Source organism: Mesoplodon bidens (assembly GCF_964165515.1).
Source record: "Mesoplodon bidens genome assembly, chromosome: X".
In the NCBI taxonomy this organism is placed as follows: domain Eukaryota; kingdom Metazoa; phylum Chordata; class Mammalia; order Artiodactyla; family Ziphiidae; genus Mesoplodon; species Mesoplodon bidens.
In genome coordinates, this window is record NC_138163.1 from 84,890,235 (window position 1) to 84,915,735 (window position 25,501).

At 36.1% G+C, this 25,501-nt stretch overlaps 1 protein-coding gene across 4 annotated transcripts in view; it reads left to right on the forward strand.

Annotated features, from left to right (window-relative positions):
* The window catches only part of OPHN1 (oligophrenin 1), a 643,672-nt gene that overhangs the window by 494,294 nt on the left and 123,877 nt on the right, over positions 1–25,501 (forward strand). For all 4 annotated transcript variants that reach the window (XM_081222445.1, XM_081222448.1, XM_081222447.1 and 1 more), the window contains 3 exons: positions 8,620–8,704; positions 13,548–13,606; positions 14,766–14,871. In XM_081222445.1, the coding sequence (XP_081078571.1) occupies positions 8,620–8,704; positions 13,548–13,606; positions 14,766–14,871 (250 nt within the window). The remainder of the gene's footprint in view (positions 1–8,619; positions 8,705–13,547; positions 13,607–14,765; positions 14,872–25,501) is intronic.

Consider the following 25,501-nt stretch of genomic DNA (forward strand, 5'->3'; position numbering starts at 1 on the left):
ATGACCTTGTTACTGTTGTAGCATCTTTAATCACTTTTCCTATCAAGTAACACAAATTCTCCCCAATTATTCTTCTTTAAAAATATGTTTAAACCATTTTTGCCAACTCATTGTCCCATGTAAACTTTTTATCATGTTTCAGAAAACATAAGCTTTCTGACATTTTAATTTGAATCCTATTAAATCTAAAACTTAATTGGAGTCAAGTTGATAACTTTTCAGTATTTAGTCTTTCTGTACAGAATCACAGTATATGTTTTCATTTATGCAGTTTTCTTTTTGTATCTTATATTTTTTTCTAGATAAGTCCTAAATGTTTACACATATTTATTCCTAGGTTTGATTATAAAAATAACATATACACACACACATGCACAGAGTGCCATTTTTTCCTATTATCAATAAATTTTTGAACTGATTATTGCTAGTGTATAAGATGCTTATGATTTTTGTATCTTTATTTTCTGACCAAGAATTTTAACAAGCTTTCCTGTGAGTTTTAACAATTTTTTAATTGTTTATCTTGGGTTTTTTGGATGGACAGTTACATCATTGATAAATAATTCTTACTCTATATCCTTTCCAACAGCTCTAAGTTTCCTATTCCTTGTTTAATTACATTAAATGTTCTAGCTGTTCAATGCCTTTGCCATTCATTAAAATCATCTGGAGAATTTAAAAAACAACCAAGACTCACCTCCAGAGGTTCTGATTTACTTTACATAGAGAGGAGCCTGGGCATTGTTATTTTCAAAGTTTCTCAGAGATTTCTAGAAGTTAGGTTTGAGAATCATTGTTCAAAACACTCTGATCCAATGATAAGTAGTAGTGGTGAAAGAAGGATTCCTTACTGGCTTCTGATCTTAAGCTTTAACTATGATATCAACTGATCATTTGAGACAGATTCGGTGGTGTACTGGATGCTCTCATATTGGCTCATGAGACCTGACTTTGCACATCTTTTCCCAACTTCAAGTTTATAGACATCATGTGGTAGCTTGGAATTGGCCCCACTCCACAGAATTTGGCAAATGCTGCAAATCAAGGCTCCCCTCCTCTCCCAGCATACCATTGTAAATATTTCCTTCTATTCCTAGTCTAAGGATAACTTTTATCTTCATTAATATTTGAGTTTTACTGAAGCCACCTTTCATCATATTGACAACTTATCACCAAAGTTTTAAAACTTTTATTTCTTGCAGTAATTTTTTTTCAGAGGGATGCCTGTATTCTGATTTTTCAGAGTGTTTCCCTTTTTTTGAGCTACACTGACTTTTCCTGGCCCTAATAACTTTTCAGTTTGTTGTTTCTATTACATTATAGACAAGGAGGAGTCGAATTTGGGTTTGTAAGATATTGGTTTGAGTTCTTGCTCAAAACTTTTAGGTCCAACTGAGTAGAAAAGTGAAACATTACTCCAACAATCAGTGCTGTGGTAAACCTCAGATTCAGAGGGTAGTTCGTTTGGGTGGAAAAGAAAATCTCAGTCACTAACTTAGAGGAATATCTTGACTGCGTGTTTCTCCAATAATTCTCTATAAATACTATCTTGTCATAAAGATGTGCATAAGGATTAGGCAATATAAAGCTGAAATTGGCATTCTCTGAGAAGTATTTGGAATTCAGAAATCATAGTCATGTCAGTTACATGCAGACCCATATGTTTTACAATCAAATGAGCTGAAATTTGGGTTAGATAGATTCTTTTGAAGATTAAAAAGCCTAAATGCAACACATGGCTAAATTGATTGCCACTTTACTTTCACTGAGAATGGATAGGCCTTGGGCAGGGCCAAGATTTTACACAAATAAGGCTGCAGTAAGCTTCAGAATATACCAATTACCAATTTATATAGGATGATATTATTCTCATTCAAGCAATTGAAGTGTTGATTCTATAGCTGGGAATCTTTTGCCTTTACTTAGTGCAAAAGGATGAAGCTTGCCTACTGTATGCCAGACACTCTTCTGAGAGAAAAGGATAATATAAGGGGAAGCACAGGCACAGGCTTAAAGTGGTTGCCCCTGTGGAGGGCATAGGCACTAAACCTTGTTGGCATCACTGCAGCACCTTCTATGCCAGCATGCAGAATGCAAGAGCTATGGAGGTGTGACTACTTCCACATGTATTTTGATGGGTGGAGGCAAAGGGCTGTTGTAAGCCATGGCCACCACAGAGAATCCCCACTGGTGCAATGCCCAATGGAGCTGTGGGAATGGGGCTGCCTCCATTACCCCAGACTAGTAGAACCACATGTATGCAGTTCCAGCCTGGGAGAGTCACCCCCAGTGAACTCTGACCCAGGTGAGCTGCAGAATGTGCTGTGCCGACCAAGTCATGGGAGCAGGGCCACCTAAAGCCTTGGGGACAGGACCACTACCCCAGTGTGTCTAGAAGGCAGGATCCCCACCCAAACTGGCCTTAAGATTTGGGACTTTCTCAGTACCAGTGCCCCTTTCTATTTTCCTATTTATTCCTTTTGGAATGGGAGTGTTTGTTCTATGCCTGTCCCATATTTGTATTTTGGAAGCACCCAACGTGCTTGATTTCACAGGTTGCCAGCTGGAGAGCAGTTTGCTTCAGGATGAATTATCTCACCAGTATCTGATTTAGATGACATTTAGATAAGACATTGAAATTAGACAATTTTTTAAACCATAAACTTTATTTAACCCTATATATTAAGAATATTACCAATTAATATGTAATATAACAAATTATTAATGAGATATTTTACATTCCTTTTTGTACTAATTCTTTGAAATGTAGTGTCTATTTCTTTTTTTTTTTTTGTGGTATGCGGGCCTCTCACTATTGTGGCCTCTCCCATTGTGGAGCACAGGCTCTGGACGTGCAGGCTCAGCGGCCATGGCCCACGGGCCAAGCCACTCTGTGGCATGTGGGATATTCCCGGACCGGGGCATGAACCCGTGTCCCCTGCATCGGCAGGCTGACTCTCAACCACTGCGCCACCAGGGAAGCCCTGTGGTGTCTATTTTATATTTACAGAATATCTCAACTCCAATTAACCACTATTTTTCCTTCCATTTTTATTGAGATATTATTGACATATATATGTTTAAGGTGTACAAAATAATGATTTGACTTACATACATCATGAAATGATTACCACAATAAGCTTAGTAAAAATCCATAGTCTCATATAAATATAGCATAAAAGAAATAGAAAATAAGATTTACTCTCTTAACAACTTTCATATATAACATAGAGCAGTGTTAATTATCTTTGTCATGTTGTAAATTACATATCTAGTACTTACTGATCTTATAACTAGAAGCTTGTACCTTTTGACTGCCTTCCCCCATGCCCTGTCTCTGACAACCACAAAGCTGATCTCTTTTTCTCTGAACTTGTTTGTTGGTTTTTGAAGTATAATTGAAGTATAATTGAAGTATAATTGACCTACAACACTGTGTTAGTTCCTGGTACACAAGATAGTGATTCAATATTTCTGTACATTTAAAAATGATCACCATGATAAGTATAGTTGTCATCTATCACCTTACAAAGATATTACATAATTATTGACTATATTCCCCGCACTGTACATTTCATAATGTAATTAGAAGTTTAATCTCCCTAACCTATTTCTCTCCTCCCCTCAACCACTACTCCACTGACAACCACCTGTTTATTCTCTTTATCTATGACTCTGTTTGGTTATGTTTTCATGTTTGTTTTGTTTTTTTAGATTCCACATGTAAGTGAAATCCTACAGTATTTGTCTTTCTCTGTCTGACTTATTTCACTTAGCATAATACCCCCTAGGTCCACCCATGCTGTGACAAGTAGCAATATTTCATTCTTTTTTATGGCTGAGTAATATTCCACTGTGTATATATACCATATATTCCTTATCCATTCATTTGTCGATGGACACTTAGGTTAAACCTCATTACCTTGGCTATTGTAAATAGTGCTTCAATGAACATATGGGTGCATCTATCTTTTCAAATTAGTGTTTTCATTTTCTTCACATAAATACCCAGAGTAGAGTTTCTGGATTTTATGGTAGTTTTATTTTCAATTGTTTTAAGGAATCTTCATATTGTTTTCCATAGGGGCTGCACCAGTGTACATTCCTACCAACAGTGAATGAGGGTTCTTTTCTCCACATCTTCACCAACGCTTATTATTTATTGTCTTTTTGATAATAGTCATTCTGACAGATGTGAGGTGTTAGCTCATTGTAGTTTTGATTTGCATTTCCGAAATGATTTTGAACATCTTTTCATGTGCCTGTGGCTATCTGTTTATCTTCTTTGGAAAACTCTCTATTCATGTCCTCTGTCATTTTTTAAATTGTGTTGTTGGTTTTCTTGAAGTGGAATTCTAGGATTTCTTTTTTATATTTTGAATATTAAAATATATATAGGGGCTTCCTTGGTGGTGCAGTGGTTGAGAGTCTGCCTGACAATGCAGGGGACACGGGTTTGAGCCCTGGTCTGGGAAGATCCCACATGCCGCGGAGCAGCTGGGCCCGTGAGCCGCAACTGCTGAGCCTGCACGTCTGGAACCTGTGCTCTGCAACAAGAGAGGCCACAATAGTGAGAGGCTCACACACCACAATGAAGAGTGGCCCCCACTTGCCGCAACTAGAGAAAGCCCTCACACAGAAACGAAGACCCAACACAGCCAGAAATTAAAAAAAAATTAAATTATAAAATATATATATATATATAATCCTTGTATATATCCTTGTGTGTGTGTGTGTGTATACATTCTTGTCGGATATATCATTTGCAAATATCTTACATTCAGTAAGGTGGCTTTTCATTTTGTTGATAGTTTCCTTTGCTGTGCAAAAGCTTTGTGAGTTGATGTAGTCTCACTTTTTTTTTGCTTTTATTTTCCTTGCCTGAGGAGACATATTCCAAAAAATATTACTAAGACTGATATCAAAGAGCCTACTGCTTATGTTTTCTTCTAGATGTTTTATGGTTTCAAGTCTTATATTTAAGCCTTTAATTAATTTTGAGTTTATTTTTGTAAATGGCATGAGAAAGTAGTCCAGTTTGATTCTTCTGCATGTAGCTAGCTGTCCAGTTTTCCCAAACCATTTACTGGAAAGAGGGTCTTCTCCGCATGGTATATTCTTACCTCCTTTGTTATAGGTTAATTGACTATATAAGCATGGGTTTATTTCTGGACTCTCTATGCTGTTCCATTGATATATGGGACTGTTTTTGTGCCAGTACCATACTATTTTTATTACTGTAGCTTTGTAGTATAGTTTGAAGTCAGGACATGTGATATGTCTACTTCTGTACTTCTTTCTCAAGATTGTTTTGGCTATCTGGGGTCTTGTGTTTCCATACAAGTTTTAGAATTATTTGTTCTACTTTTGTGGAAAATGTCATTTGTATTTTGATAGGGATTTCATTGAATATTACTTATATTACTGTTATTTCTTTCTAGTTTAATTTCATATTGGTGTAAGGTTTTATTCTTTTGAATTTATTAAGGTCTGTTTTATGGCCCAGAATGTGGTCTATCTTAATGAATGTTCTATATGAACTTTAGAAGAATGTGTATCCACTTTTGTTGGATGAAGTAGTCTATAAATGTCAGTTAAATCCAGCTGGTTGATGATGCTGTTCAGTTCAATTACTTACTGATTTTTTACCTGTTGTATTTGTCAATTACCAATAAAGGGGTGTTGAAAAGCACGTTTCAGTGCTTTCTTGTTGGATGCATATCTTTTAAGGATATGTATGTATTCTTGGAGAATTAATTCTTCTATTTAATGGCCCTCTTTGTCCCTGATAATTTCCTTGATCTGAAGTCTTCTTTGTTTGAAATGAATAGAGCTACCTCAGCTTTGTTTTTGATTAATGTTAGCATGGTATATCATTCTCCATCCCTTTTTTAATCTATATGTCTCTATATATTTGAAGTTGGTTTCTTGTAGATAATATATAATTAAGTTTTGTTTTATAATACTCTCTGACAGTCTGTGTATTTTCATTGGTGTATTTATACCATTGACATTTATAGTGATTATTGATATAGTTGTATTAATGCCTACCATAGTTGCTACATTTTTCTGGTCATGGTCCTTGTTCTTCGTTTCTCTTTTCATTTTCCACTCTTTTTCTGCCTTCTCTGGGTTTAACTATTTTTTAGGATTCTATTTTTTCTCTTCTGTTAACATATAAATTATACTTTTTTAAAACTCTTTTTTAGTGGTTGCCCTTGCATTTGCAACATACATTTACTATTTATCCAAGTCCTCTTTCAAATAATACCATACCACTACACTGTTAGTGCCAGTATTTTATAACAGAATGTTTCTAATTCCTCTCTTTAATCACTTATAACATTTTTGTCATTCATTTCACTATCCATAAGCTATAATCACTGAATACATTGTTGCTATTATTTTAAACTTTTACCTCTTAGACCAGTTAAGAATAAGAGTAATAGTGTTTTGTTTACCGTCATTTATTCCTCCTCTAATACTCTTCATTTCTTTATGTAAATATGAATTATTGACCTATAGGTTTCTCCGTGAAGAACTTCTTTTAACGTCTCTTGCAAGGGAGATCTACTGGTGACAAATTTTCTTAAATTGTAGATTTGTAGATCAAACAATTGTCCTTGTTTTTATTTCCTCTATTGTCTTTTGTTTATTTGAGAAAGTATTTATTTCTCATTCACCTTTGAAAGGTAATTTCTTTCTTTCAGGCTGGTCTCTTTTTTTTTTTCCTTTAACACTTTAAATATTTCATTCCACTCTCTTCTTGTTTACATGGTTTCTTGAGAAAAGTTGGAATAATTCTTATTTTGCTCTTCCTTCAGTAAGGTGCTTTTTTCTTCTGGCTTCTATCAAGATTTTTTCTTTGTCTTTGGTTTTATTCAGTTTGACTGTGGTATGCCTAGGTGTAGATTCTTTTGATGTGTATCCTGATTGGTGTTTTCCAAGATTCCTGCATTTGTGGTTTTTTGTTTATTATTAGTTTTCAGAAATTCTCAGTCATCATTGCTTAAGATATTTCTTCTGTTCCTTTTTATCTTTCTTCTCCTTCTAATATTCCCATTGCATGTATGTTGCACCTTTTGTTATTGTCCCACAGTTTTTGGATATTCTCTTCTGTCTTTTTCTTTCTTTTTTTTTTCCTCATTGCATTTTATTTTTTGGAAGTTTATACCGACATTTCTTCAAGTTCACTGATTATTTTCTCACCTGTGTCCATCAAAGGAATTCTTCATTTCTGTTATGGTGTTTCTGATTTCTAAAATTTCCTTTTGATTCTTTCTTAAAGCTTCTATCTCTCTGCTTACATTAATCGAACTCCTTTTTTTAATGTTGTCCAGTTTACCCATTATGGTCCTTGGTATATTAATCATAGTTGTTTTAAATTCCTAGTTTGATAATTATAAAGTATCTGCCATATCTGAGTCTTATTCTGATGTTTTCTGTGTTTCTTGAAACTTTTTTTTTGTCTTTTAGTGTTTTTTTGTAATTTTTGTTGCAAGCTAGACATTATGGGTAAAAGAAACTGAGGTAAATGGGTCTTTAGTGTGAGGTTTGATTTATCTGACTAGAGTTTAGCCAGTGTTTTTTGGTTGCTGTAACTGTAGGTCTCAGGGGCTAAACTTACCTCTGGTGTCCTTGTTTTAATTTCCTCTATTGTCTTTTGTTTTCCCTAGAGACTTCTTAAATATTGTCTGAGAAGAATAATTCTTTTAGTCATATTCCCTTGTTATTATCCAGGAAGCCTGTTGATATGGTGGTAAGGTGTGAGGGCAGGGGTAGTGTTCTACAATTCTACAATTATGTCTCAGTATTTTAGTGAACCTGTGCTCCTGGCCTGTGACTTTCACAAGCATTTCTCAGTTTTGTTTCAGTTTTCCCCCTTAGAAGAGCCAGGAAGGGATTTCATTTCTGGAATTGGGAATTTCCCCCTTACCAGGTCAGTTAAGCTCCAGTAAAGTAGTTTCTCTTGAGGTTAGGCCTTATTAAGAAGAATGAAATGCTCTGTGCATATTTTTAACTGGCTAATTTTCTTATCCCCTTCTCAGAATTACAGTAACATGAGGGAATTTTTCTCAGATCTTCACTGTAAGAACCTGATAGGGCTCCTGGAGGTAAAACTCACAAAAGCTTGGGAGTCCCCTAGGACTGGGCCTGCTTAAAATTTTTAACTCTCAATCTTGTCCACACTGAGCCGCTAGCAATTTGCCAATTACAGATTGGGTTTTCCTAGTGCTGTACTGTTTCCCAAGGAGTTTTCTACCCTTGGGCTTCTGTTCTATACGTTTTGATTCTCTGTATCTGCCTGTCTGTTTCTTCAGTTTGTCCTATGACCTCAGTTCTCTGATGGAACTAAGAGGAGTTGACTTTCAGTTTGTTCCATTTTTTTTTCTTATTGTGTGAATGAAAGAGGTGGCTTCCAAGCTCCTTACATCCCTAGCTGGAATATAAGGGAATTTTTGAGACCTCAAAGACATGTTTGTTGTAAAGTTTTCATCTTTTGAAAACTGGTTAGAGTAACCATCTTTTAATTAATGCACTTTATTTTTCTTTTAAAGGGATAAAATGTAAGATCTTGTGGAATGTTAACTTTTTTCTCATTTTTTTCTTCTCAAATAGATCCTAAATGTCCAGGAGATGTTGATTTTCATAATAGTGACTGGGACATTAAGACAATCACCAGCTCCTTGAAATTCTACCTCAGGTATATATATATATATATATATATGTGATATGATTTGGAACATTCCTTTTCAGAGTTGATGAAATATTTCTGGATGGAGATTGGAGTTAATGTGGTCCCAACTTTGGGAGGTTGGATAGGATTGCTAAAGAAAAAAATAGTGATAAAAATTTCTGTCAAAGAAGAATGTGCATTAGGAGACTTTTTAACTTTTGGGAATTTAAGTGAAGGAAGCATCAAAATAATAGAATAGTTATTGAAATATGACTTTTTTGAAAAAAATTGGCTTTAAAAAAGATTATTTAAAAATCACACCCTTAAAATAATTGAAGTTTTGCCACTGTGCACAGATAGGGTGATGTCACAAACGGGCTCACTAGTAAAATCAGGAGTTGTGACATTTCAAGGTTGTTAACATGTTTTGGTGGATAATAACCATTTTGAAACATTAAATTGCATTTACACAAACATAATTTGTATATTTGTATGTCTTTTGTTATAATGGAAATAAAACCCAAAACACTACAACCATAAAAATGTTAGAACTGAATGAAGTGATGGCAGTCGGGAAAAAAAAATAACTTACAAGAAAAATTTGGGAATGCACAATGATGATGAATATATCATTCAATTTATTGGCATAGATTTATATTATGTAAAAATATTTGTGACATATACACTTTTTAAAGTCATTCATTTCTTATCATTTTCTATGTCCCATGTATGCACCATACTTTATGTGGTAAAATGTCTTCTTTTCAATTACTGTACTCTTTAGACGTTAAGATAGGTAATTTAGCTGTGGGAAATGTCATTAATCCAAAATAGATTGGGTCCCAGATATTGCTATTAAATGACCTTCTGCTGTAGTATCATCTTAGAACTTTAAGTAAACATGAATGCTCTTTCCAGGAGTATTTCTCCTGCCTATGCTGAAGAAGAAAAGCACTGGTGTTGGAGGGTTTATTCTGTGCTAGGCTGTGTTCTAGTTGCTTACGTTGACAATATCATTTTTTTTTTCTCACAATAATCTTATAAGGTAGGTGTTACCATACTCATTTTACAGATGAAGAAATTAAATCATACCCCTCCCCCATTAAGTAATATTCATGATCATGGCTCATATTATTTGAACCTAAGTATCTCTGACTTATAAGGCCACTGGTATTGGAGCACCTTATTCCCCTATTCCCCACTGCCCAGGGGCTGTGGCCTTCTTGGAGTTGCTTGGGTAATTTAAGAAAGACAGAGCAATCTGCTATGCATACTTTCAGGAGACTCGTGATGATGAGAATAATGCAAGTAAATAACTCTGTGTCTCTAGCCTCCTTAAAAGGAGTTAGTTTTTTCAGAGATTTATATAGAGTATGTCCCTCCCACATTACATCTTTCCCAGCTTATCCCATAACAAGCAGTGTAGCTCTTTTGAAAGATGAGAAGATCAAGCCTGAAAGTTTGAGTGGCCTGTACCCCCAATAAGATATATTTGTTCTTAACTGTCTTGTCCATGAACATTTAATAGGTACTAGCCAGTCAACACCCTTTAGATTTCTTAAATGTGTCAGTATTTTCATAGTGGACTTCCTCCATCTGTGTTCTAGGCACCTAACTCACCCCTTGTCTCCAACATTTCTAGAAAATTACTGTAAAAACCATCCCTTCTCTCTTCTGTATCTTTACCCTCTCTCATTCAACAGGCTTTTTCCTCTCAGCATGTAAATATGCTCCAACATTACACATCTCTTTGCATTCATTTATTCTACCATTCACTAAACCATTCAGTAAACATTTCCTGACCTACTCTATACCTAGCATGGTATCTGGCAGTAGGCATACAGTTGTGAATAGATATGACCTTAAAAAGGTTATAGTCCAGTGAAGTAGACAGACAAAAGACAAATAATTATACAAATATAACGTGCTATGATAAGTGCTCTGAAGGAAAAGTGCAAGGTGTTATGCAGTCATATAATAGGAAGGCCTAACTTATTCTGGTTTTTAGTTTGGAATGAGGTTTGAATTATAACTTGGAGTCAACTGGGGGTGGGGGAGGCAGTTCCAGACAGAAATAACTTCATATGCAAAGACCTTGAAGCAAGAGGAAGACCCTTTTAAGAAACTACATGTACCAGTTTACGTGGAGTATTGAGTGTAGACAGGGAGGGAGAGATATGTAGGGGCCAGATCATGCAAGGCCTTTTAGGACATTTTAAGAATTGGGGTATGAATTTATATTAAAAGGAATGAGAATATATTGAAAGATTTTTAAGCAGGAGGTTATATGATGAGATTTGCATTTTGAGAAAAACAGAGAGATGAGATTAGAAAGAGGCAAAATAAATAGAGGTGGAAACCAATTAGCAAGCTATTGCTGTGGTCCCAGAAAGAGATGATACTTCTATGTGGACTAGGAAGTAGCGGTGGGGATAGATAGAAGTAAGCATATTCAAGAGATTTAGGGAGTAAACTTGTATATGAAGGTGGAGGAGAGGGAGATAAAAGAATGGCTTCCACATTTCCGGCCCATACAACCAAATGATGGTCATACATTTACTGATTTGGGAAACATAAGAAAATGACTAAATTTGAGGGATATGACAAGTTAGGTTTTGGATATGTCAAATATGGGTGTCTGAAGAAATCAGGACAATAATTTTAAGTAGGCAATTTGATATATAGGAATGAAACTCAAGAATTCTGGGCTCGAGCTAAAAAATTGAGAATCATCATCAACAGTGTAGATGATAATTGGAGTCAGGAGCTTAGGTGAGATTGCCTAGTGAGATATTTCACCCCTTCCCAATCTAGCTTCAGTGTATGAAGTAATATACACTCCCTGTCTCTGCTTCTTAATGTCCCAGTTTACTCCTTAACCCACTGCATTCTGACTCCTGCCCCCTCTGCTCTATTGAAGCTGCTCTTGCCAAGGTCACCAGTGATTCCCTCAATTCTAAACACAATGGACAATTGTCAGCCTTTACCTTATTTGACCTCTTTGTAGCATTTGAAGCTGTTAACAAGCCCTCCTTGAAATTTTTTTCTTCTTTTGGATTCTGCTAATCCATTGCTTTTGGATTTTCTCTCACCTCTTTGACCATTTTTAGAAGTCCCTTTTACGGACTTTCTACCTGGTATTTCCTAGGGCTTTCCTCCCTTTTTACTACATTGAGGGGATGGAAAATTCAAATATCCACAAGAGCCAGGACATGAAAATGACTGAAGTAGACTGCTTTCATGTTAAACATGTTGCATATAAAACCTTTACTTGCATAGCAATCCCTTTGTTTATATATAAACAGCAATATTCTTTACTTCCACAAATAACCATATGGACCCAATATAGACAGATCTTTCAGTTTTTCAATAGAGGCAGACAATATTGATTTTTATGTGAAATACACAATTTTTTCGTATTCTGATGACTCATTCAATTCTATTTCTTTTTTACACACTACTCTGGACAGGGAAGAAATGTTGAAAGGTCTCATGTAGCTGTTGGCTGCCAGTTTGTCATCTTTTCTTGAGCAGTGGTATCTGTTCTCATGGTTCTAATCACCCTCCTAGGTTCATGATTTCCACATCTACTTCTCAGATCTAGAAAGACGCTGCATCCATCTTCCTAATAAACATCTGCCTTTGGCTATCCCAGAAACCCTTCTGACATAACATCTCCACTTCCCTCTCAATCAATTTCTAATCTATTCAGTCACCCAAACCAGATTACTCTCTCTGTCACCAACATATGCAATTGTTGATGAAACTCTGTCTTTAATGTCTTTCAAATGACTCTCCTCACATTTTCTTTCTATCCCTAATGGCACTATTTTCATTTAGACCTTTATTATTTCTCACCTAGATTACTACAATAATAGCAGTGGCAAGCAGTATAGTGATTAAGAACATGGACTTGAGACAGACTGCTAAATTCTGCCACTTACTAATTGTGTGGTCTAGGATGAATTATTTAACTTTTCTGAAGCTCAGTTTCCTTATCCATGAAATGGAGATTATAACAATATCTACCTTACAGGGTTGTCATGAGAATTAAGTGAGTAAATATATATAAACCACTTAGAACAGTGGATAGTTTGTTATTATTATTATTATTAGTGTATTACTTCCTTCCTCTGAGCCATGCATCACCTACATTTTGTATATGGAACTTTCCTCAACTAGACTATCAGCTCCTTGGAGGTTTAGACTATGTCTAATTCATCTGGATCCACAATACCTGGCACAATGCCAGTCGCAAGTAGGTGCTCAGCCAACATTTTTTTTTTTTTTTGACTGCACCACACAGCAAGCGGGATCTTAGTTCCCCAACCAGGGGTCGAACGCGTTCCCCCTGCAGTGGAAGTACGGAGTGTTAACCACTGGACCGCCAGGGAAGTCCCTCAGCCAATATTTTTTGACTAAATAAAGAAACCTATTTGAGGCTCAATTTCCTTCTCCATTAAATGGGTATTTGAATTACTGCTTCACCTCACAGGATCTTTGGAAGGATCAAATGGGAGGACAGATATAAAAGCACTTTGGAAACTGAGGAACTATCCAACTGTAAGGAATTCATAGTAGCATTCGTAGTGGGTCCACTTTGGAATTTTGCAGGACTGATTTGTGCCTCTTTTCACTTTGGGGAACTAATTGGAGACCCTGCACAAGGTCTCAGCTCATACTTTTATAGGTCTTCTGTCGAGTTACTGGCAACTAGGATTCCTCTGACAAAGTTTCAGATGAACAGAGAAATGTATGTAGTCATTAATCTGTGGAGCTCAGAAACTTAAGCCTTGCTGCTCACAGAACTGCTCATCTAAGGCCTTGCTACTCCCTCCCCAAAGGAACTTACAGTCTTCATTAATTTCAGGAATCTTTCTGAACCTGTCATGACCTATAGACTTCACAAAGAGCTGGTCTCTGCTGCCAGTAAGTATTTATGTTACTTAGTTAATTGTGTTGTCCTCGCTTCTAAGTAATGTTTACAGCAATAAGCCTAGAAGACTGCTTGAGGGACAGTGAGGGAAAAAACAAACATATACACAGATTTTGTCCACTGTCAAATGAGAGTATTCTTACTTGCTAACTCAAGTGTTGTATTACTTTTCATAAATCAATGTTGGTTGAGTGAATTGGAGAAAACTGGCTAACGAGGGATATGACAGGTCTGAGGATTTTATTGATTGATTTTGCCTCTTACATCAGAACAAGATGGCTCACATTGCCAGGGGACAGCAAAATGTCTCCATTACAGTTACTATTTCAGCATTTTTTCAGCACTTTGCCTTTTCAAGTGCTTTTCAATTGTGTTGTGAATTATTACTCCTAAACTTTTAGTGCTAGCATCACATTTTTTTAGATGGTAAGACCGATGGTGAGGGTGGAAGGGTACATAGGAAATAAGGCATATAGAATCACTCAAAAAGTTGGCAGCTGAAGAAGCATTAAAAGTTTTGGCTGAGGCCACTGTATGAGTATCCCTCCCTACCTTGATGTGACTCTTCTGCATTATGCCTTGTATGGTATTCAGGAAAAAGATTCAGGGGATTTGTCTTCATAATGAATCTTTGTTGAGGCAAGAGAGCTTTGATCTTTACTCTGAGGTCTCTCAGTGATTTTCATAGGAACCCAGAGGCAGAAGCATACCTCCTAGTTCCACAAGGAGAGTGGGTGGGCAAGGGATTCCAGCTGGAAGTTTACATGTGGAACTTTAGGAGCAACCTGCTGTATCCAGAATTCTGACTTGCTCTGAGACAGTCTTGTCTTCTCTACTCATATTTCTTTGCTCTTCTCTCTTCTATTTCTTCATCTTTCTAGGCCTATTTCTTTGTTTTCAATCTATGTTTTTATCGTTTAGTCAGTCTCTCTCCCTCCCTCTCTTTCTTTCAGTGTCTGTTTCTTGGTCTCTCTTTGTCATTGTGTCCCTGTGTCTATATATCTCTCTCTTTTCATCTCTTTGACTCTGTGTGTCTCTGATTGTGTCTGTGTGCACATGTGCATGTGTATGTGTGTGCCTGTGTGTATATGTATGAGAGTTTGCTTGATCCAATTGCCCAGAAGGCAAAACTATCTCTCTGTTCTCTCTCAGAGTCTGACAACCTGGATTATCGGCTGGGAGCTATTCATTCCTTGGTATATAAGCTACCAGAAAAGAACCGAGAGATGCTGGAACTTCTTATAAGACACTTGGTCAAGTAAGTAACTTCTAGGTTTTCAGGAAGAGTTCCTATTAGAGGGCTGGCCCACATGGTAGCACTGCAGATAAACTGTCTGTCAGCTTATTAAGTCCCAGCCCCCAACTGCTTCATCCTGGGCAGTCTGAGTGTTCTGTGAGAAAGGCAGTTTTCCCTTTACCCTTATATATATCCTCTCAGGATCATCATGCATCTTAGTTGAGGGGTTATCTCAGTTGAATGGTAACACCAGGTAGAATGGTGGCTGAACACAGGTTTTGCTGTCAGATAAACGTGGGTTCAAATCCCAGCTGTGTAATCTTAGGAAAACCTCTCTTAAACTGTTTGGTCATCTATAAAATGAGAGTAGTATTCCCTACCACATAAGACTGTTGTGTGGATTTGAATGAACACAGGTGAAGTACATGGCACATAGGAAGTTCTCAAGACATGGGAGTTATGATTATGGTCACCTTCTTTGCTTGGGTGTGACATGTAGGAACAGATAGCAGCATTCCAGAGAGTAGGTCTGGTGATGGGCTCTAAGATGGGGGGGGGTGTGTAAGGGCATGTGTGCCCCACTGTGGTGCTTCCTGGCATGAAGGCTCAATGTTGTGAATAAAGAAGAATTTACTTGACTCATAAAAGGCTAGCTGCTCTAAGGAAACAGTATGGTGCAGCAGAAAATACTCTGTCCAGGAGTCAGCAAACCTGAGTTCTAGTGTCAGTTCTGCTACTAGCTTTCTTGATGACCATGGGCAGGTCACTCTTAAGACAATTCCTGGTGTATTAAAAAGTAAGTAAGTGAGACAACAAGCTTAGAAAAATTGTGATGCATTTTAAGTGTTTGTGTTTAACAAAATAAAGCTATCAGCACACTCATAAATGCATTGATGAGATATTTTAACCTCATTTGGAGAATATCTCAAAACACCTAAAATTGAGGCCCTTAGTGAAGGGTAAATGGCCCTCTTTGCCTCCTGCTATAATAAATCCTGATCACTCTGCACCTCTGGACCTCAGGTTCCCCTGTGATATGATAATATCTCTCCAAGATCTGACCAACTCTGACATTCTAAGTTTTTTTGTTTTGTGGGTTTTTTTTAATACATCTATAGCCAATATTGCAGACAAATAGGCAGAATTAACAAGACAATGGCTTTTATATTTATTGCCAATGTCTGTAATTTGGGCTAATAGCAAACGTTGAAAAGCATTTTCTTTCCAAAAAATTGTTTATGATACTCTCCGTAAAGTACAAAAATCAGCACATGTTGTTAATTTGAAGTTGCCCGGGGAAAAGGGACTTTGAGTTCAAATTTCAGCTTTATTGCTAATTTGCTATGAACCTAAAGAAAGTCCATCCTACTCTCTGGGCCTCAGTTTGGTCATCTATAATATGAGGGGACTGGAATAGCTAATCTCAAAGGGTTCTTCTAGCTCTTACTTTCTAAGAGTCTTAATATGTGACATGAGCCAAGGATTCAGTTGAAGATTCTCCTACTAGCAGTTAGTGAGAGACACCTACCTCCCTCCACCCAAAGGCTGGCCATCTACCTTACTTGAAGAATCTTGCTCCTCAAAATCCTTAGAACAAAACGAACAATAGACACAAGCACAAAAAACACAGAACTAGAAAGACAAATAACCTTAAATATGTGAAAAACTGTGCAAGTTAACTTGTAATAAGAAAAATGCAAATTCAACCTACATTAAGATACCATTTATTGGCAAACCCTAAAGCTTGACCACATTCTGTTTATGAGACTTTGGGGCACAGGGAGTCCAACACATTGCTGGTGTTAATGCAATACAAATACAGACCTACAGCAGGGAAATTTGGCAATATCTAACAAATCTGCATTTTCAGTTATCCTTTGACCCAGCAACTCCACTTTTAGGCGTCTACTCTGAAGACATACCTCCACAAATACAAAACAACATATGCACAAATTTGTGTCAGTGCAGTGTAATTTTTAGTAACGCAATATTGGAAACAACATAAATGTCCAATAATAAGTGGCTAGTTATGTAAATCATGATATATTCAAGCAATGTGGTATTATATAGTCATTAAAAAGAATGAGGAAAATATGAATTTTGTTTTTGAAGTGATTTCCAGATGCATTACAAATTTCCGCACAAAAACTTGTACACAAATATTCATGGCAGCATTATTCATCATTGTCCAAAGGTGGAAACAGCCCATATGAGCATCAAATGCTGAATGGAAAAAGTAAAATGTGGTATCAACATACAATGGAAAATTATTCAGCCATAAAAGGAATCAAGTACATGGATGAACCTTGAAAACATTATGCTAAGTGAAAGAAGCCAGACACAAAAGGCTACATATTACATTAGTCCATTTTTATGAAATGTCCAGAAAAGACAAATCTCTAGAGGCAGAATGTAGGTTAATAGTTGCCTAGGACTGAGACATGGGAAGTAACAGCTAATGGTTACAGGGTTTCTTTTTGGAGTGGTGAAAGTGTTCTGGAATTAGATAGTGATGATTGTTGGACAACTCTGTGAATATATTAAAAACCATTGAATTGTACCTTTTAGAAGGGTAAATTTTATGGTATATGAAATATATCTCAATAAAGCTGTTTTAAAAACAAACTAATGAAAATGGTTACTACGGGGGTGTTGACCTGAAATAGACTACCAGATATTTCTTCAGCAAAGATGGGTTTATTTGGGATGAGCAGAGATTTGTAATTTGGAATCTGCAACCATGCCAAACAATGGGCAAGTCCCACATGACAATGGAAGGACAACACTTTTATAGAGGGGAAAAGAAAGTTGGGAGGGCTATAGTAAACAAAGAGTCCATAGCTTTTCATTGGCTTGAGTCCTTGGCAGGAAAGAAAAATCTGTTTTCTTCCTGTTGGGCTCTGCTATCATGGCAGGGTATGAGGGCTCCCCCTTCTGGTCTCCTGACTATATTTAATTGAGGCTTCTCTCTTTTTTTTTTTTTTTTTTACAGGGGATAGGTGGTGACTAGGGTGGAAGGGACAAAGATGAGAGCTAGATTCCTCTGAGTCCACCTCCTTCTATGGTTTTGATTTTTGAGCCATATTAATATTTTAGGTATCTAAAAAGTAATATTAAATCAAAAGGAAAACATTAAAAACCCTAAAATGGAATGTAAAAAAGCAAATGAATCTAAATGTTTATCAAATTCATAGCATAGTCATACAGAGAAAACAGTTATTTCATCTAACTTGTCAGCACAGCCTCTGATTCATGCTAATGAAATATATTCTAAAAACAGGAAAAAAACTGCAAAAAAAGTTGTAAGCGTCACCCAGTAGGTTTATTAGTACTAGTAATATTATAATTATAACTTGAAATTATTTTATGTATATGTATCTCATAAGGATAAAGTAAAAAATAGTAAATATATTAATATTATCAGAAGCCAAGGTTTATGGTGTAAGAAAAAGAGATATGGATACAAAATTCAAGATATAAAGGAAAAAAATCTATAATGGTAAAGTTGAATTGAGAATGCCAGTATGAATGCATGATTTAAAAACAAAACAACAAAATCTTCTATTCACTTAACCAGTCTTGAAATGATTCTACCCAAGAAAGCAATAGACACATGTAATGCCCAGATCTTTTGTGTCTAAATAACATTCCCTTCTCAAAAGTGCCAAGTCTTCTTAGAGAACTGGCTGATTCCAGGTCTGGGGCAAGGAAAATACAAGGTGAGCCTTGGATCAAGTATACCTTTGTAAGCAAAGAAGAGCTCATGAACTAATAGGGTCATGTCACAAAGATTCAGGAATCTGCTTGAAAAGGCTGACACTGATTACATCTGGAGCAACTGAAACATCAAAAACAATGAGTGCTGTATTTGATAATAACATTTTGATTAAATAAAAAATCCATGGGAGGTAGTTAGAGTAAGGAAATCCCTTTATTACTGAAGAATACCAGCTAATAAATGTGGGAGGAATGATAGAATTAGAAAAACTAGTTTTCAAAAAGCTACAGTAATCAAAACAGTGTGTTATTGGCACAAAAACAGACACATGGATCAATGGAACAGAATAGAGAGCCCAGAGATAAACCCACGCACGTATGGTCAGTTAATCTATGACAAAGGAGGCAAGAATACACAATGGAGAAAAGACAGTCTCTTCAATAAACAGTGCTGGGAAAACTGGACAGCAACATGTAAAAGAATGAAATTAGAACATTCTCTAACACCATACACAAAAGTAAACTCAAAATGGATCAAAGACCTAAATGTAAGAGCAGATACTGTAAAATTCCTAGAGTGAAACATAAGCAAGACACTCTTTGACATAAATTGTAGCAATATTTTTTGATGTTTCCTAAGGCAAAGTAAACAAAAGCAAGAAAAAAAAAAGAACAACAACAAAAAATGGGACCTGAGTAAACATAAAACCTTTCACACAGCAAAGGAAACCATTGACAAAATAAAAAGACATTCTACCAAATTGGAGAAAATATTTGTAAAAGATATGGCCAATAAGGGGTTAATATCTAAAATATATGATCAGCTCATGCAACTCAATATTGAAAAAACAACCCGATTAAAAAATGGGAAGACTTGAATAGATATTTTTCCAACAAAGGCATACGGATCACCAGACACATGAAAAGATGCTCAACATTGCTAATAATCAGAGAAAGCAAACAAAACCGCATTGAGATATCACCTCACACCTGTCAGAATGACTGTCATCGGGGGGTGGGGGATGAATTGGGAAATTGGGACTGACATATATACACTACTATGTATAAAATAGATAACTAATGAGAACCTACTATATAGCACAGGGAACTCTACTCACTGCTCTGTGGTGACCAAATGGGAAGGAAATCCAAAAAAGAGGGGATCTATGTATACGTAGCTGATTCAGTTTGATGCACAGCAGAAACTAACACAACACTGTAAATCAACTATACTACAATTAAAATTATTTAGAAAAACATGGACAGCACCAGATGATTTTGATGTTGTAAACGGTAAGGACAAAGTGTCATGCAGTGTTGATTAAGTGAAAGGAACTCATTGCAAAAGCAAGGGTGTAAGGGTAAGAGGAAAATAATTTTTAATTGATAGCTCAGAAAAGTATTAATTTTATAATCTCATGTTTTGAATCAATCAAATGTGACACTTTATAACCTGCTACCACTTTTCATACAGAGAAGGTAGCATTTGGCAGAGTTTCAAAATCAGAATTCAGCTTTTATAGAAAAATAAGGCTTTAGATATGAGTATAAGCTTGACATAACTAAATATTTTTGAGAAAAATTAATAAAAAGGAATTTTAAATGGATGCTCCAGTTCCTACATCATTTGCACCTTTTTTTCCCCTAAGTTCAACAGTATATCATAAGAATAAGTGGAAACATCCTGGAGCTAAGGGATGATTTTGACTATGCTCTGCAAGTAAACACTACTGATCTGCTACCAAATGAGGCCAACTCCAAGGAAACCTTTGCATTCAAACCAGGAAATATCTCAGAAGAAAATGCAACCCACATATTCATTGCCATTCAAAGTGTGGATAAAAGCAATTTGACATCAAAAGTATCCAACTTTACACAAGTAGCTTTGTTTATTTCTCAAGCAGATCACAGTCCTGGTGAAAGTCATCCAAATCCCAGAGTTAACATTTCTATCTTGGTACTGTCAGTGGTTGGATCTGTTGCAATTGTTAGTGTTATTTTAAGTGCCACTATTTATATTTTAAAGAAGAAAAGAAATGCAATTAGATAGAGGACTGGATTTTAATAAAATAAATAGAATTGAAGGATACTGTGAATTTTTAAATTCTGTGTGGATCATTAGCTTATGAAAATAATTTTAAGAAGTCTGAATGGATACATAGATTAAATATAAACACCCAGAGATATTTGAAATACTGTAAATCAATATTAAAAGTATAATTTTATTTACTCATTGTTTCATTTATCATCCATAGTGATAAAAAAACCTCTTTTCTTCTTGCTAAACAAACAAACAAACAAAAGAATGACTGTCATCAAAAAGGAACCCTAGTATGCTGCTGGTGAGAATGTAAATTGGTGCAGCCACTATGGAAAATATTTGGAGGTTCCTCAAAAAACTAAAACTAGAATTACCATATAATCCAGCAATTCCACTCCTGGGTATATATACAAAGAAAACAAAACACTAATTCAAAAAATATACATGCACCCCAGTGTTCATATCAGCATTATTTACAAAAGCCAAGATGTGGAAGCCTAAGTGTCCATCAACAGATGAATTGATAAAGCAGCTGGTATACATACATACAATGGAATATTACTCAGCCATAAAAGGAATGAAATTTTGCCATTTGCAACAACATGGATAGACTTGGAGGGTATTTATGCTAAGGAAATAAGTCAGACAGAGAAAGACAAATACTGTATGTTGTCACTTATATGTGAAATCTAAAAAATAAAACAAACGAATGTACATAACAAAACAGAAACAGACTCACAGATGTAGAGAACAAACTAGTGGTTACCAGTGGGGAGAGGGAAGTGGAGAGGGGTAAGATAGTGGTAGAGGACTAAGGTACAAAGTACTATGTATAAAATAAATAAGCTACAAGGATATATTGTACAGCACAGGGAATATAGCCAATATTTCATAACTTTGAAAGGAGTATAATCTATAAAGATATTGAATCACTATGTTGTACACCTAAAACTAATATTGTAAATCAACTACACTTAAGAAAGAAAACAAAAAGAAAAACTACGAGTTTGCAACCTCAGCACCCTGTTTCAGCCATGGATCAAAACCACTGAGTAAAAGATTTTTCAGGAACAAGATATTCATATAGCTTCAAAGTATTACCCACAGATTACTTACTAATTACAAATGGAAACTGTATCTTTACAATAAAGTTATCTGGCAAATACCACCTTAGTTAATTGATCAAATTTAGCATCACTAATAATGATACAAACTGACCTCATCTACCTCCTGATGGGATACAGTAAGAAGTATACAACATAAACAAATATTTTTGCCAAGAATGTTTAACCCCAATCAAATTTAGCCTTTTAAGTTTACAGGAAATACAGGGTATAGAAAAATGCAGAATGTTTGACATTCTTTGAGACAACTGGCTTGGAATTTTTATAAAAGTCAATGTCCTGGGGAAAAAAGGTAGTGGTACTGTTTTGTATTAAGAGGCTAAAAAACCAGAAACAAATGCAGTGTATGAACTTTGGATCTAGATTGGAAACACCCACCTGTAAAATAATTTTTTCATGACATTTGAGAAAATTTGAATATGGACCAGATATCAGGTGATATGGAATTATTATAAATTTTCCTTGGTATAAAAATGTTATTGTGGTTTTGTAGGACAGCATGCTTATTATTTGGAGATGAATACTAAAGTATTTAGGGTTGAAACAATTTACTTTTAAAGGGCTCATAAAAAAATATACAGAGAGAACAAGCAAATGTAGGAAAATGTTAATTCCTGAATTTAGGTATAGACAGTATTAATGTTCATAGTACCATTCTTTCAACTTTTTTTTGTATCTTTATAACCAAGAGTTATAGGGAAAATGCAAATAAAAATAGGCTTAGTTCCAACGGGGAAATTTACACAGGAGAAGAAAATCTATGTGCTTTCAGAATTCACATAATTTTCCTGCCTGCCTACCACTGCTTTCATAGGCTATATGATAATTATAACTTATGCCTTCGTAGTGTGTTCCCACTGCTGGCCCATTTTCTAGGCTAATAACAGGCAAACACAAACTGATATCAGCCAATTTGAGATTCCCAATTATTCTATTCTTTTTGCTTTTTACCTATTGCTTCCATTAATCTGAAGTAGGAGAATGGTACAGGTTACCTCCCCCACAATCTCATGACCAGTGGCATATACAATGCAAGCAAGCCTCAGACCTAATTCTGCCACTCATGCAGGTATTTATCTCGAAGCAGATTCAAAACAGTTGTACAACCTGTTCTGTAAACTCAGTGAAGTCTCAGCTCTCTTTCCTTTCAGTTGCTCTGACTGCATCATGCATTAAAGTTTAAATTGAAACAGATTAGATAATATTACAGCAACGCAATTGTAGTCAGGCAATAAAATCCCATGATCTAATGCCCAAATGCAAGACCCCTTTGCAATCCTAGGCTTGGACTACCATTCTATAGGGTGTGAGCTTTTAGGCTTATTAGAATCTTCTTGTTTTTGTAATAATAGCACTTCTGTTATTTCTGAAGCAATACCATTGCATTGTAGAGATTGGAAAATATAGAAGAGCAAAACAAGTCAATAAACCAAAATAAAAGCTTTCTATTCTCAGCATCCAAAAATCACTACTATTAATATATTCACGTTTTTTCTTCTGGATCTTTCTGTGAGTGTGTGTGTGTGTGTGTGTTTATGTATACACACACCCCACACACAAACACATTTACATTTTTTACCAAATTGAGGTTATGCTGTTCAGTAACACCAAACTTTTTTCAGTTCAACAATTTCCACCTTTTTTCAGTTCAACAACTTCTACCTCTCCAGACCATATTAACATTTCCTTAGTTGACCCCAAAATTAGTTGTTCTGTAGAGTCTTTTTTTTTAACATCTTTATTGGAGTATAATTGCTTTACAATGGTGTGTTAGTTTCTGCTTTATAACAAAGTGAATCAGTTATACATATGCATATGTTCCCATATTTCTTCCCTCTTGCGTCTCCCTCCCTCCCATCCTTCCTATCCCACCCCTCTAGGTGGTCACAAACCACTGAGCTGATCTCCCTGTGCTATGCGGCTGCTTCCCACTAGCTATCTATTTTACGTTTGGTAGTGTATATATGTCCACACCACTCTCTCACTAGTTTTGTCTACTTTTGTCATTGTATTTTTCAGCTTGTTCCCCTATTTTCTTTATTTCTTATAAAGTAGAGGTTGTATTTTAAGGCTAGATGGATTCAAGTTAACTATTTTGGGGGTAGAACACATCATAGGTGATTTTGTGTACCTTATGCTGCATCACATCTGAAGATGCATAATATGAGTTGACCCACCTTACTGATGTTAAGATTGATTGTTGCTCTATTCTAACCTGTCAATGAAAGCTTGAGAATGTCTATACAATATTTCTAGCCAATCCACAATCCATGTATCTTGACACATCTAAGCAATGAGAAGTCAGTTTGCCACCAACCATGCTAACTAACAGAGCCATTGGTGTTGATTGGAGATGAGGTTAGCTGAAGCTTATAGTAGTCCCTTTGGCTTCTGATTAGAGTCTTTTAAATACTAATTAATCAGCCCTAGAGTATGTAAATATGCATTTAAAATTAGAATACTACAACCATAACTGACCTGTCCTAGGGTGTGCATGAAAACTAACAAACACATATATCAAATTTCATCCATTCTAAGGGGCACTTGTCTTTTTCAAATTGTAACCTGAATTCTGGATGCATCTTAGAATCAATTGTTTCTTAAAATCACTGTTGTCAGGTAGCGGTTTTTATGTAATTATCATAACCTCTACATGCATGAACATGATCATAGCTGCTCATGTTGTAGTCATTTTAGTTAAATTATGTTCATTGTTGAGTTTATTTTCTATTTAAAATGTCTTCAAAATATTACATAATGATTCGACAGTGAAAGTTTCTTCTTTCTCAGTGGTACATTATAAAATAATGGTGTGATTGCAACTGATGACATTGATGAAATTTAGGACATTGTACTGGCTATGTTGCAGTATTTGAAGTAAATTATGGATAATATAACACCAATGGATGAAACCAAAGCTGTCTGCCCTTAAGGGCATCATCTTCAGGGACTGGGATGTTACCAAAAGCTCAGCTTCTCTGTACACCAGTGACAAATCAAACCTTGGAGACAGAGTTTTGGGTGAATAGAAAAGGATAGCTTTATTATTTTGCTAGGCAAAGGGGGACACAGCTGGCGCCTGCCTGAAAAACTATGTGTCCCAACCCCAGAGGATTTGATGAAGGGTTTTATAACAGTGGTTCAAGGGTGGGGTCTCTGACAAGATTAGGTTATGTGTAGGGCCTTCACTCCTCTAATCTGGTCTCAGGTAATCTTCTTGATGAGCTTCTCTGGTTCCTTTAGTCTTTCCTCAGGTGGTTTCCTGGCTGCTTCTCCCTTGATTAGCAGCTCTTCGAATCCACCCTTTGGAACACAGGGAAAGTCATGCAGGCTGGAGTCTTGCCTACAAGAAACGGGGAGGCCTGGGAGTCCCACAGGGCCCTGCTTGGTCTCACTTCCCCCTTTTTCTTTGATCCTCCTCAATCTTGAGGAGAACAGATATTAGATGAGAAAGGGAACAATCATTTTGGATAGAGATGTTAATCATAAACTCAGCAGAGGAAACTGGTTTTAGGGGAACTCGGTTTTAATCCCCACTTTGGTTTTATCTTTCCCCAAGTCTTTCAGGGAACTGGGTGATGACCATTCTACTTCCTGCTGAGATAGGGTGTCTAAATTTTGGGGAGTAGATACCAGATTTACAATATTTGAGCTCCAAATCCTGGATCCGAGCCTTATGTGATTAAGATCTCAATCCCTTGGTCTGCCATTTTGGTGCAACAGGCCCAGTTAGAGGTAAGAGGAATGACAGCTGGAACTTTAGTAGATA